At 41.1% G+C, this 13,138-nt stretch overlaps 1 protein-coding gene across 2 annotated transcripts in view; it reads right to left on the reverse strand.

Annotated features, from left to right (window-relative positions):
- The window catches only part of LOC111265383 (uncharacterized), a 16,545-nt gene extending 3,868 nt beyond the window's left edge, over window positions 1–12,677 (reverse strand). The window contains exons 1-4 of one of the 2 annotated variants that reach the window (XM_086970480.1): window positions 11,570–12,677; window positions 9,850–10,725; window positions 641–756; window positions 52–143 (exon numbers count right to left, since the gene is read on the reverse strand). In XM_086970480.1, the coding sequence (XP_086826606.1) occupies window positions 52–143; window positions 641–756; window positions 9,850–9,961 (320 nt within the window). In that variant the 5' untranslated portion in view covers window positions 9,962–10,725; window positions 11,570–12,677. The remainder of the gene's footprint in view (window positions 1–51; window positions 144–640; window positions 757–9,849; window positions 10,726–11,569) is intronic. The other variant, XM_086970481.1, reaches the window with a different exon arrangement.
- Window positions 12,678–13,138: the final 461 nt, after the last annotated feature.

The raw sequence follows: 13,138 nt of genomic DNA on the forward strand, positions 1-13,138 counted from the left end.
TTCATTTTCAGAAACTTTCAGTCATTGTCGGAATTGTTGATGTTAACTCACATAATTAGAATAGGGGGGAACCCTGGGTGGATTGAAACGCCGATTGAATAGATAGTCCACGTTCTGCCGAAGTGCCGATGTACTCTGTAGGACTAGGTAGAATTCAGCGAGTAAATCGTATCGCGAATATTTAATCATCTGACTTAGGTCGTACATTTTCTAGACTCCGCTAAACAAAAGGCACGGTTTGTGAAAGATCCTAGGAAAAAAAATCCTAGGAAAAAGAATCCTAGCTAAAACGTCCAATCCTTGACAAATTGAATATTGAACAATATTATTCTAGCCGAGCTACCTGTTACAAATTGAACATCACTAATCTGTCATCAAACTCGATTGACATTAATTGCAATGGCTTATTCTAGAGGCAAACGTTCCAAAATGTCCGAATCAGGTTATCCTTTAACCTAGGCCACCATATACCTTTAGCTACAACGAAATACTGCGCTAATATCGTACTAAGGCTAGACATATACATAATACAGTATCTATCCGACATCGTTGTTCTCCTGGGCGTTTTTCCTAAAGGCAGGAAAATTCCAGCCGGATTTGCAGCATTTGAATTGCTTTTTACATGGCAAATCATACGTACGTATACCGAAATCATAGCGATGTACATACAAAACAGAGCGACATTTTGGCCAGAAAAAGGACATCGAGATAAGCTAGCAAGCACGACGCGGTACATCTTCCATGCTGCGCTATCACCTGAAATCCACAAAGAAATATGCACACGAAGTTAGCTCTGTTATTGAGTCCCTAATCATCACAGTCCTGCTGTCAGCTATTAAATACTTTATTTATGTTACGTGGTTCTTTTCGTTATAGGTATAATAATAACTATTGTAAGTTAAGTTCATTAAACTGTGAGACACGCAGTACTATACATGTTAATGCCATCGCAGCACCGTCGTGTCGCCGCCAATGGGTACGCCTAGAAATTAACATACCGTCATCAGTTTAGATTATATTGTAGCAACATATTTACCCTACCGAGCCTCGGCTTCGCTACTGATTAACAACGATATTTTCCCTATTGGCAGATTAATAATAACTGGGCAAGCAAAGATTCAGCAATGGAGCACCAAAAACGTGGTAAGCTCACCATCACCCCCTAATGTTCGATAGTCCTGGATGTTAGCTGGAGTAAGCGGGTCCTAATGAACTGCGTCCTGAAGAGCAGTTCGGAGCCTAATGTCTATATCTTTCTTACTGATGATTAGCAGAGTAGCATACGAAGTGTAGCATTACCTCCTCAAGATGACCGAAAAATTGAAAAAAGTCATACATTTTGTAACAGTTCAGTTGAGGCGGGCTAACCAGCCACCTGAAGTAATAACATAAAAATAACTAAATGTTTTTCTTGCATACGATCGATGACTGTCGTTGTGCTGAATTTTATTGATATCAGCCACTAGCGCATAATGACAATTAAAACGTTCAGTAAATAAATACTATAGTGTACGATCTTTTAAAATAGAAAGTCAATCAGAATATAGATTATAATTATCTTTCTTCTTACGCTCTCGAAACATAGACAGCGCATGTTTCTCCTATGATCTAGATTTATTTTCGTGGCATCACTTTTTTCTGTTACACATTGACTGTACCTATCTCGACAGCGCCCATGCCCCATGCCCCATGCCGCGTCCTTCGCATCCTGCGAATCGATACGACTTGCGTGTCTTTCTAGGTATTACGCTGTCACTCGAGACCGGCGTACTTTTGAAATATCTTTCCTTCAGGCAATCTTATATATCGCAGCCTTACTTCATTTTTATTGACGTCAACAAACCATGATACTGCACCTAGCAGCAAGTTAGCTCAATCCACCATACCGAGAAGAGGTAAAGTCTAAGCTGTAGGTAAATTACGTTATTAGCATGCTAATACGAAAACAGGAGAAACCAATCTTATTTTGACCGCCGCCACGCAGAACAGCATCCGCCTCTTTATAAAAAAGCCCGTATTTCTCCTCACCAGTCCTCAAATGACAAAAGTCTCTATCTAAGAAGAAAGGAACGCCCCCCCGAGTCGCAAGAATCGTTGATCGCCGGTAGCTCATCGTCGTCGCAAGTACGCGTCAGAAGCGGCTACCAATAGAATAGATCTTCATTAGTACTTGGCCCTTAATTACAGTTCGCCAGTAGTGAGTCGTCCGCACAACGGGGCGTACCATGTAGCAACTACGCAGAATAGCATACGAACGTATTACGACAAGTTGGCGTTGCTTGGCGCTGGTTCATCGGCAAACCACTTTTACGTTCTTAGGTTAGGCATGACAAAAGGGAAAAAAACAGAATGTAGAGAAAGAGTGAGAAACTAGAGGCACTGCATGTTAGACAAGCGCTATCAGGTAACTCTTGAAAGAATCGATGTAGCTATTGAAAAGTAGCTCGTCGAACATACAGGTGAGAGACGCAGCACGGCACGTATATTCGTGAGAACTAAAATACGTACATAGGTTACATTGTCTGTTATAGACAATCTGCTCCATAACGACCACGTTGCCTGCCTACCAGCTACTAAATATATAGCGCAGGAAACGGCACATATTGACTGCGTTTGATCATGTTTCGAACGTAGGCTTAGAACATTGTATGTAATAGTACAACCAATAGAATTTGAGCCTGACTTCCAACTGGCCATGCAATAGTAGAAATGTTCCTGCAAAAAATGCCGAGAATGAAGTGGATCTGATAAGGTCTTGTGGGAGGGCTCTTTGTGAATATACAAAGGTGAAAGAATATTTTTTGAGACTACAAAAGGACCTGAAGCAGTTTGTGTGAAGGAGATGGGTTGATTGCCTTTGCAAAGGTAACGATAAATGGGAGCCTTGCTTCCCATGAGACTTTCCACCTCACGAAACCTTTGGTTTTCATTTGGCTGCTTCTTCCAATTACAGATATCTAGCGAAAAGCGCTAGGTCGCAAAGACATAGGCAACTGCCCGCAGACAAGACGCATATCTGTCCCGCTTTTTCGAATAGAAACTAACGTTGACTGGCTGTCATCTTTACCGTCTGCCTGGTGCTTACAGCCTCTCCTTAGCATCGACTGACCTCTCTAATGAAAACCAGAACTCTGGTTTCGAAATCGGATTGGTTGAAAGTTACTTGTCCCGTTACTATCGTAACGGATACGAATACAAGGCTGGCTATTGAAGCCTGTAATGAGACCGTTGGATATAATTCTTCGTTCTTTTCCTGTCGTTTACCTAACCAGGTAACGTCCATATATATAGTTTAGCTTGTTTATACTTCAGCAATGTGCCGTTTTCTGGTCAGGCTGATTTCGATATAACGGTAATACAAATCGAACGAGACGGAGACCTATAGCAGGATACTGCCAGGGGGAATGTGGCTTCGGTGGAAACTTTATTGGAAAATGGCTGATAGTTTGGATGTTTCGTTGTTCCAGCCTTTACGGATTCGGATTTAATTTAAGCGTTGCCAGTAACCGTGTTTAGAAGGTATGTTTGGTGTGATCTTGAAAGATGAATGACTATTTTTGTCTCACCGTTACTTCCTTCCTTACCACCAAAGGGTAGCTAGTTCGACATATTGAATCTAATAAAATATGGACGGATCAGCTCCATTCATAGTTCCTTACGATGAACTTACATCCAACCCGTTGAGACACGTGTCATAGACTGTGGTTGAGCGGCGATTACACGATTTGTAATAATGCAGCTGGTAAAGATGAGACAAAATTTTGAACCATTGACGCGGTTTCGTATGTGCGAGCGATATATAGAAATGTGTCAGGAGAGATGAAGAGATTGGTTGCTAAATTCCTAATAATGATAGGAATAATAATACGTTCCACGTAATAAGTAAGATGTAAGATTTCATCATTGATTTTTTTCATCAATTCGCCGATAGCTATCCATCTTGTCAAATATATTACTTCTTTTAGTGAACGGTCTGATGCAAACTATTCTACTTGCTTATTACCCCTCAGTTAGTTGATTGATTTAGCTTCACATAGTTATCAGTTGAGTATCAAATCAGATACATAAAGACTATGCAACATAATCGATACTCCATTTCTAACTAGTAACAGAACTGACAACTTACCAGTCCGGATTAAATAGAAGTAATTCTCTGAGATTGATAATATAAGACTGTGGCCGTGATTGAACCCTCCTAACAAGAATATTTTCGATAAACCTCGTGTATCATTTCCAGTTGCATGATGTAGAAACACTGATCCTGGTGCAAATATTGCTATTCATACATCATCCAATTCGTATTATCCAGTCGTTACATCATCATACGTTTTCCTCTATTTTTAATGATTAACCGGAGTGTTATTAATCATTGCAGAACCTTTGAGGGCTCAAAAGATAACCCCCTAAAGGCTTCCTCTGAGCTGTGCTCAACTCCACCTTTTCATCCTTCACGAAGATTTAACCGCATTAAAACGTAGCATTAAATACTGTCTCGAGGAGCTTTGATACCCCGAAGTACTTTAATTCCTACTTGTTCACTCGATATAGATGTTTCCTATATTCTGTATTTGCGGAGGACATCGCTATCCTTTGTCTGGCCTATGGGCTACTGCGTATACAGTAGTATCTAGCTTAAATTCTAATCTGGTTGTTTTCGAATTTGCGACTGACAGAGAGCTAGCAGTTAAAGGCTCTCACAGTGAAATGGTAGACTTTACTGACACATGCGTGACGTATATAGAGTTGCAGCATAATACGACAATGAATTAGCTGTTTCATTAAATATGAGATCGGTATCAACTTGAGCGAAAGTTCTTGAACTTACATGTAATGTTAAAGAGAGTACTTACAGCCAATCTTGTCTAATGTTATCTTTGCTAGCACTGATAGTTCCATTAAATGCTCGACAATGCGTTTTAGCGCACACTCGTTATAGCAAATCTTGCACCTTCTATTCTAAAAGATCTGCGAGTCCATTTTTTGCTGAAAATTTCATAAAACATTCATGAAAAGGTAGACCAAGTACGGTCGGAGCGCACTACTCTTGTAGAAAAAATACACGAGCAAACACCTTTTATGGTCGCGGATTTCCAGGGGTTGTTTGTTGACTCAAAGCTACTTGTTGACTGAGGGTGGAAATTCAATTTAGCGAAAAATTCGACAGAGAAAAGTGCCTAAACGCGGGCGTTTGCATCTGCCCATGTCTTCATGCAATTCACATAAAAATAAAAAGGTTATCGCACCCCATTCGACTGGCAGTGCTTGAAACCCACTATCATACCCCAACTTTATTTTTCCGAAGAAATACTCTTTGGCAGCCAAACTCTTTGTCGAGGCATGTATTCTAGAAACTGCTTCTTGTTTCCCACACACACAGTTGGCACATTATCAATAAGACGGAACCAGTTCCGTCTGGTAACGGCACATTTTCTACGAACTTTTAATCGAATAAGAGATTTTATACGAGCCCCTTGTTGAATAAGTGCACATAAATGATGTGGACAAACCGGTTACTTTTTGATGAAATTAATTTACTTTTTCTAATATAGTTTCTAATATAAACAAAGCTGTTGTAATAATGACTCATCTTTAGGTCAGTCAATATAGGCGTTCAAAAGATACGAAAGAACTATTTTAAAATGCTCTGGCTGTTTATACTTTGAAAGAATATCGTCACTAAGCTAGCGATATACTTTAGTTGGTGTAGTCCTAATTCTTTTACCATCCTAATCCAGAGAAAATATCTGGAGATTACGCTAGCGACAGATTTTAGGTGATAACGCCTTGTCTTGACACCCTAAAGATTATCAGATTTTGAGAAAGCTGCTGATCGCAAAAATCTCAAACCTATGCTCTAAATGATCGAACTGAAAACTGTTACATACGAAAAAAAACTGTGGTGTTTTTACCTAAACCTGGCTCAGTAATTCGATTACGTGTGCAGTATGATGTTTTTGAGTTAGCCGTAGCTAGAATTGGCTTTAAAACTGCTTTTGCTAGAGGTTTTTTTTTGACGCGTTAAGCGCAGTGCGGCACAGCCTCAACTTAGAATGTCTTAGAGGAATTGGATGTCCGAAATATACAGGCCAACCGCAAAAAGCGACCGCTATCAGAATCACTCTATTTTGGCCTGAGGTGATCGATTACTTTGTTAGGCTGCGTTTTCCGTGGCGAGCCTTCGGCGTCGAGGCCATCTACCTACTATTGTTTGTAGTGGCATTGGGATAATAAGCTGAGTTTTTTATTTGACGATTTCTAAGTGTTTGCCTTCACGGATCAAAGTAAGAGCAATTGAATAAACCAAGCTGGCCGAGTTGACAAATAATGGACCCGATGCTATTGGGCTCGCCTGTGTCTATCACCATGGAGAATCCAAGTACACTTCGTCGTTAGAATGGAATATTAAAGTAGTTCCTCCCTTCCAGTCATCAGGTTCTCCAGATAGGTGTCATTTTTAGGACTACTATTTCGCACTGTTGTTGGCTCCAGAAGCGATCTCTACCGAACTACTTCCTCAGTATCTCTTAGCGCAGTCCTTAAAGCTACAACGACTAATTGTTGGCATATATTGTTGGTATAAGCAAGCTAGCTGAAGCAATAAAACTTCCTTTACTAGAGCTCCGGAACTTCATGAGTGAGCGCTCAAGGTAGACACGGGCCTGACACACCAGAAGAGAGAACACCGCGGTAGATGCAGACAGACCAAGCTTGTTAACGTGTATGATTTGCCACAGCTCTTTTGCATTGGGCAGGTTCGTTATCGCACACATTTTCAGCAACAATCGTGATAATTATAGCGGCGACGATTTTTGCTATCATCGTTGCTAAGCACCATCCCGCTGATTGGCTAACTGCATATCCGTCTTTGCAACAATACCCTCTGTTGTTACAGTACCTACTCGACTAGCAAACGCGGAGTTTTCGACGACTGCGTCTATCATCAGAATCAGATGAGAGAGATACAAGTACTAAATGCATGGAAAAATCGATGGAAAGCTTGTTGCACCCTCTACTGGCTGAAGCTGATTTTGTGGACACCCCTGTTCCCCTTGGAGAGCGAACTACAAGAGGAGAGTGACAAAATCGTACACTAATATGTATTCCACCATCATCAGCATTTATTTCAATCTGCCGTTTCCTCTTGCTTGGCTGTAGCGGTGAAGCCCAGTATTCAGGTCCTTATTTATAATAATCGAACGACTTCGACAGGAGCAACTAATACTACAAACGTTTCTTAACTCGATGATGATACTCGGTGTGGTACTATTGTGATCTCATATATTTCATTAGTTTTTTAATAGATGCAAAGAGATATTCCTAACAGGTGTATGAGACTTGAAATAATTAACTGCAGAGAGCTCGACAGAGCGTGATCGGTTTAAGTCGGGAATTTTGTTTACTATATCTTCAACGACTGTATATGGGAAAAAAAAAAACAAAGCTTTCAACAAACTGCTTTGCGGCTGTTAATCTTGACGGTCATATTTATTGAATGATTTCTGGTCACAGCTTTAATTCGAGTAAACATTTATCGGAGGCTCGTTTTAAAGTTTCCATTCGCAATTAAGCAGACCCTTTTGTGATAGCGCTAGCTAACGAGCCGACTTTCTTATCTCGAGGCTTATTAAACTCTCGTTCAATAGTCGTTCATATACAGCAATGGAATAGATTCATATATGGTTGCCATGTGTGCTTTGAGGTTATGCCCAGGCTTTCAAACAACTAACCCTACATTAACAGCATAGTATGAGCCGGTGTGTTGTCTTGCTCGAAGGTGTACGACTTTCTTTTACATGCATTATCTGGCCGCCGTTATATATCATTTGGTAGAAATTACAGATAAACCTCTTTCCTGGCGGTTTCAGTTTTTGGTACACTAAATTTAAAACATGAATATTGGCCAGAAATTCGATTTTATCACAACGGGCACGTACGATTTCACGAATCACGAATAAACCAATAATCGTTTCCATAATTGATTTTTACGTCCATGATTAAAAAATTTCTAGGCACAAATCAAAAATTATTGGCTGTGATCTTCTTGAGAGGATTAGAGAGGTGATGAAGTCTCGGGATTTTAGCAGCCTCAAATGTGACTGCGCCACATAACGTGTGTCTAAATTGTATCCAACAATGGACGATATGGCAGTAGCCATACCCACAAAACGCTTTTGCGCTACCGACCGCATCGGAGCAGTAAAATACCAACGATTATTTTTTTCAATGACTTCAGTTTTCTGTGGAATGGAGTCCGCACTACTTTTTTGTTTGCCATAGATCATCATCTTACGATGAACACCGTTCTCCACCATGGCTAAAAGCTCCCTTATATCATTTTAAAAGGAGCCCTTATCTAATGGTATTGGTTCCACATAAAGGCATTCGCTATATATATACTGATATATACTGATAGCTCGGACATTTAAACTGGTGCATTAGAAGAGGACTCCTTTACAGCCGTAAAAATGTGGGTACTTTGTAATCTTTTGCCCTTCGTGTGTCTCGTTTGGTTTTAAAAACGGAAGTACTAGAAAAAAAAAAATTCAAATCAAGTTTTATTTTTTGGAATATATATTTCGATTGGATTATCACTGAGCGTTCGCTGAATAAGCGGAATTTCCTAAAGTTGCTTATTATCGAACCGGTCAAGATCTTTTAATTAAGTGTACATGTCGCAATGCTACGACTCCTTAGAGTTCGTAACTTTAACTTTTTATCTATTGGACAAAAGAAAAATGATTACGTACTTTACTAACTGAAGTAATGTAGAAATTCTCAGCAAATCAAATACATGTCATACGAATAAAGAACTTAAGAATCTGCCTTTTTGGCATAAATAGTTGATTTTATTGTCTAAACTTGTGATTATGAGTCCTACCCTATCTCCTGTATACGTTTTCGCTTAACAACAAAGTCAAAAGTTCTTAAAGTAAACGAATCAAAAAACGTATTTTTTTCCAAAAAGCCTTTACTTGTTTATGTACAGCGTGCCATTGACTGGTTTAACAATTATGAAGAACGGGGGCCAAGAACGAGCATTTGACGTACTTTCTATTTACTTCGCTCAGACAAAGAAGAGGGGCATTTAGGTGTGGTTTTTATAGAGTGTTTATGCATGACCTATGCGCAGCTCCAGCTGCTGCACAAAGTGGCCGCAGCAGAATATCTGAAATACTTTTTCTTTTTTTATCTTTTCTATACTGCGAAGAGGGCTTTCCACAGTCGTAATGCTAAACATTGCGGGGCGTTAGTTTAAATTACGGTAAGCTGACTTTAATAGGATTTCCCAATGTAACCTCTAAACTCTTTTTAACTAATGTACATAAAGAAATTCAAAAACTACGATGGTTTTCTCTCCTATGGTTGGCAACAAAGTTCAAGGAGAATATCCGTGCCAGAGATAAGGCCAGATGTATGCGGAAAGGTGGCCAAAAACTGGATGAAGCAGATGATTGCCATAAGGAAATGCCAAAGGGATCTATCTTACTGATGTTGTATTTAAGTAAAAGATATAAAAAGTTCGTATGTATAAAAAAACATTTACATAAATACGTTCACTTGTGTTCGCTTGGCGACATTTTGAAGTTGTCTCCGTCCGAATCGCCGTCCTTATACAATATGCTCCACGTCCACATACATCGGTATTCACGATTGATAACTTCATTACACGACTTACGTGTACGACAAACATCAAATGCAGCATTTATTGGTTTAACAAGTGCATATATTCACCTTGTATATTAAGGGTTTCCGATATAAACACTTCCAAGCTACAACTTTTTCTTGAAGTTTGTCTTTATGTTGCCATTTATGGTCTCACACAAAAATCGGTTGTTTGATTCAACTTACTGCTCGCGTTGGTCTCCTCGCAGGCACGCACTCTAACAGACAGACATGTCATGGAATTACCACTTGCATCTGCAAAGCACCAGTGAAAGACTGCCACAGTGGCCATGGTCATAGGGACAGATTTGGTCGTCGGAATGGTATTGGCTTCTAACTGTGGCAGTAAGTTATGTCCCTCACGAATGCACGCACGCCCGTTACAACCCAGGGTATCTCGTTCTCTAGACTTGCTGTCTTTGCCATACAACGCGGGGCTGATAACTTCTATGAGGAGTTAAGCAATCATGGCAGTTGCTATCTCTCATGGGCAATCTTGCTCTCAAGTACGCCGAGCACCAGAAAAGCGCTGTCATATGCTGCTTGGTGGAAAACCACACATACGTACGAATATATACATAGCGAACATTTGTATAATTATCACTGGCATAGCAAGCCATGCACTATTATCCACCACAGAATGGCACAATAAATCAGATAATTTTTGACGGCTTTACGACGACATCCGGTATTTCTCCCTGCGTTGTTCCGACCAATCTAATGGGCACCAATGATACGGCCCGATGTGAGTGCCATTTGTCATTACCAACGTCCACCACGCCTTGAAACTAGTCTACATAGAGTAATATACCGAGGGCGCTTCCTTCTGTCCCGTAAAATCAATTGGACCACTAGCTGTTGGTAACCTTTTCCCTTGAAAGCTGTCACCGGCAAAGTAATAACGGAAATCTCGGCTAAACTGGAAACGATCATGTATACTAATTTGGGCGCCGGAGAGATCACTGACTTTGCTTTCGCCTTCTCGAGTTCGACGAGTCACGTTCCAAGTGATAAACTTAAGCCCAGTTCTGAGACCTGTTAGAAGCGTGCATTTGTACCATGCTGAAATAACAAAATTGTACGGGACAATGAATAGAGGTAACGCTCTACAGCGATCTATATTCAGTGTAACTGTTTTCTAGTATAATGAACGGATACACCTGTTGGTACAGTTATGAACTGCGGAATCAAGAGAACCTGACCTATTTACCTCATATATATGTCATTACTCAATAGCCTTTTTCGTGCAGTCATATTGGCATTCATAACATCACGATGATATGCTATCCTTGTTAGTATTGGCAATTACAAAACAGAACAACATATATTTATTGCAGACAGTGCAAGAGGGTGCATATCACGCGATTGTACTGTCTGATCTCACGGTATAGGTGATATAGGTGGGCCTCTTTGGGGGGGAGGGGTCCTATACTGCTTATAGTATAGCAAAGCGTGCGTCAAAGTAAGGACAGGCCATGTAGCGAGTAAGATTTTGCCGAATAGATTCCGAATCGCTTTGTCATATTTTGCATAACTGCACAGTCTGCTAAAGTGAGTGATAGCGATACGTATGTCGACTTATCTGACAAACTGGCGCAATGGAGATTGTTACCACCAAATCCGTTGCTCCTTCAATATAAGAAAAACGAGTACATTGCAAATACACTACCTTTCTATTTTATTAGGTGATACATAGAAGTCGTCAAGGGTGCTACATACAACGACGACATGGATTCGGTTTCCCACCTATTATTCTAGGTAATAGCATGGGCAGATAAGTGAAATTGAGTTTGATCTGGTCACCCGCACACTGGCCTAGATTTAGAGTTCAAGAAACAGCTCGGGGTGATATTTCCCACAAACGCATTTATAAAGTGGAGAACACGCAGACTTTAAATTTACTCACGACTAAGGCGAACGAAATCTATCAGCCCTCGGAAACACCTGCTCCACAGTAACCTAATCTTCAGTAGGTTTCCAATTCGACGTCCATCTATACAATTACCCTGAGCACGTGCGAATTCTAAGCCTTCTTATAGGAGCATTGGCCGCCTGTGAATTGCCCATCAAGGACAAGTGATCCTTTTTCCTGAACCTTACATGACTCTTCCTAGATACGATAACGTTCCCTAAAGAAGGACCAGCGTAGAAAGAACAGCTTCAATCCGAAGATTGTTTTCCTTCAAGCGTCAGGGCGTGTGAAGTGAGTGACCCTAGGTCTCTATACGTGGCCGTCGGCATCCGTCTACGTTTTGCGATTCCATAGATCCTTCATTGAGCAACACGTGTAGTCGTATAGTATATATACACGTATAGAGCCGACGTATAGTTGTTACCGCGTTAGCGCTGTCATCAGTGTCGATAGCGAGCAGCGCGCCAGGCTGAAGCACTCTGGATCAGATAGAACAAGGCTAAGCAAAACCAAGCTGAACCAGCGAACGCTGCGGGCTCGATAGGCTTGTCCCTTTTACGCAGTTGCCTGTCGCACAATGAACACTAGCAGGGCGGGAAAGGTACAACGCTTGTAGTCGCCTGCCTGATAGCAGAACAGAGTCAAGGACGAGAGCTTAACCGTGCTGTAGAGAGGGCGTGCCGTGTTGTCGATGAACTCCGCCAGTGAAGCTACACTAGCAGCAGCAAACAGCTGCTGCCTTTATCTCTCCTCATTTTGTTGCCCCTTAGTAGACGCAGGCCCTTTGTGTCCTGATGTCCCCCTGAAATTGCCTCTTTTGTTGGGGCAACGGCTTTTCTCTACTTAGCCTCAATGTCACATGAAGCGACCATGTCTTTGGCCGGTCGACACAAACCGACCATCGAATGTACCTTTGGCCGTGTAGTTCCTGCTATCCTAGTCGGTTCTTGACTGGTGTTCGCCTCTTTTTTGCTAGCACTACAGCAGAACAATGTTACTTGCTTATATCAGAGCCTTCTATGCGGGCTAAGTGATTATGCATTGTCGGTTTTTTGCATAGACAACTGCCCGCAGCGACTTCGTTTCCTAGGTGGATAAAGAATGACTTTTCGGGGGCTATTCCACAGGCTGAACGCAGAGCTGCTACTGCCAGGGGGGTTGTAGGGGTATTCTCGACGACGCGCAACGCAGGAAAAACCAGCCTCTTTCGTATGGTGCTCCATCATGTGCGAGGAAACCAAAAGAACGACTAGCTTCGAAATACAGACTCAGACGGACAGAAAGAGTAAAAGAATAATGCCGTATCTGGAAGAAAAACCTACACGCGATACAAACCGCATACGCAACCTGATACAAACGAAAATAAGCACCGGGCACTGCTATAGCCGCTTATTCTAAAAGAATCAGGGAGGGTCGGTTTAAGTAAACGATATGATTCCCCCATATTTTTTTGTCTACTTTTTTTTTAATACTTTTACAGAGGCATAATCTAGCCTTAAAACCGGCATCCAGATGTCCACTCTAGTGAAAATATTTAGAGATAATAGCATGGCCTACCAGGAA

The sequence above is a fragment of the Varroa jacobsoni genome, unplaced genomic scaffold, assembly GCF_002532875.2.
Source record: "Varroa jacobsoni isolate VJ856 unplaced genomic scaffold, vjacob_1.0 scaffold_966, whole genome shotgun sequence".
Lineage (NCBI taxonomy): Eukaryota > Metazoa > Arthropoda > Arachnida > Mesostigmata > Varroidae > Varroa > Varroa jacobsoni.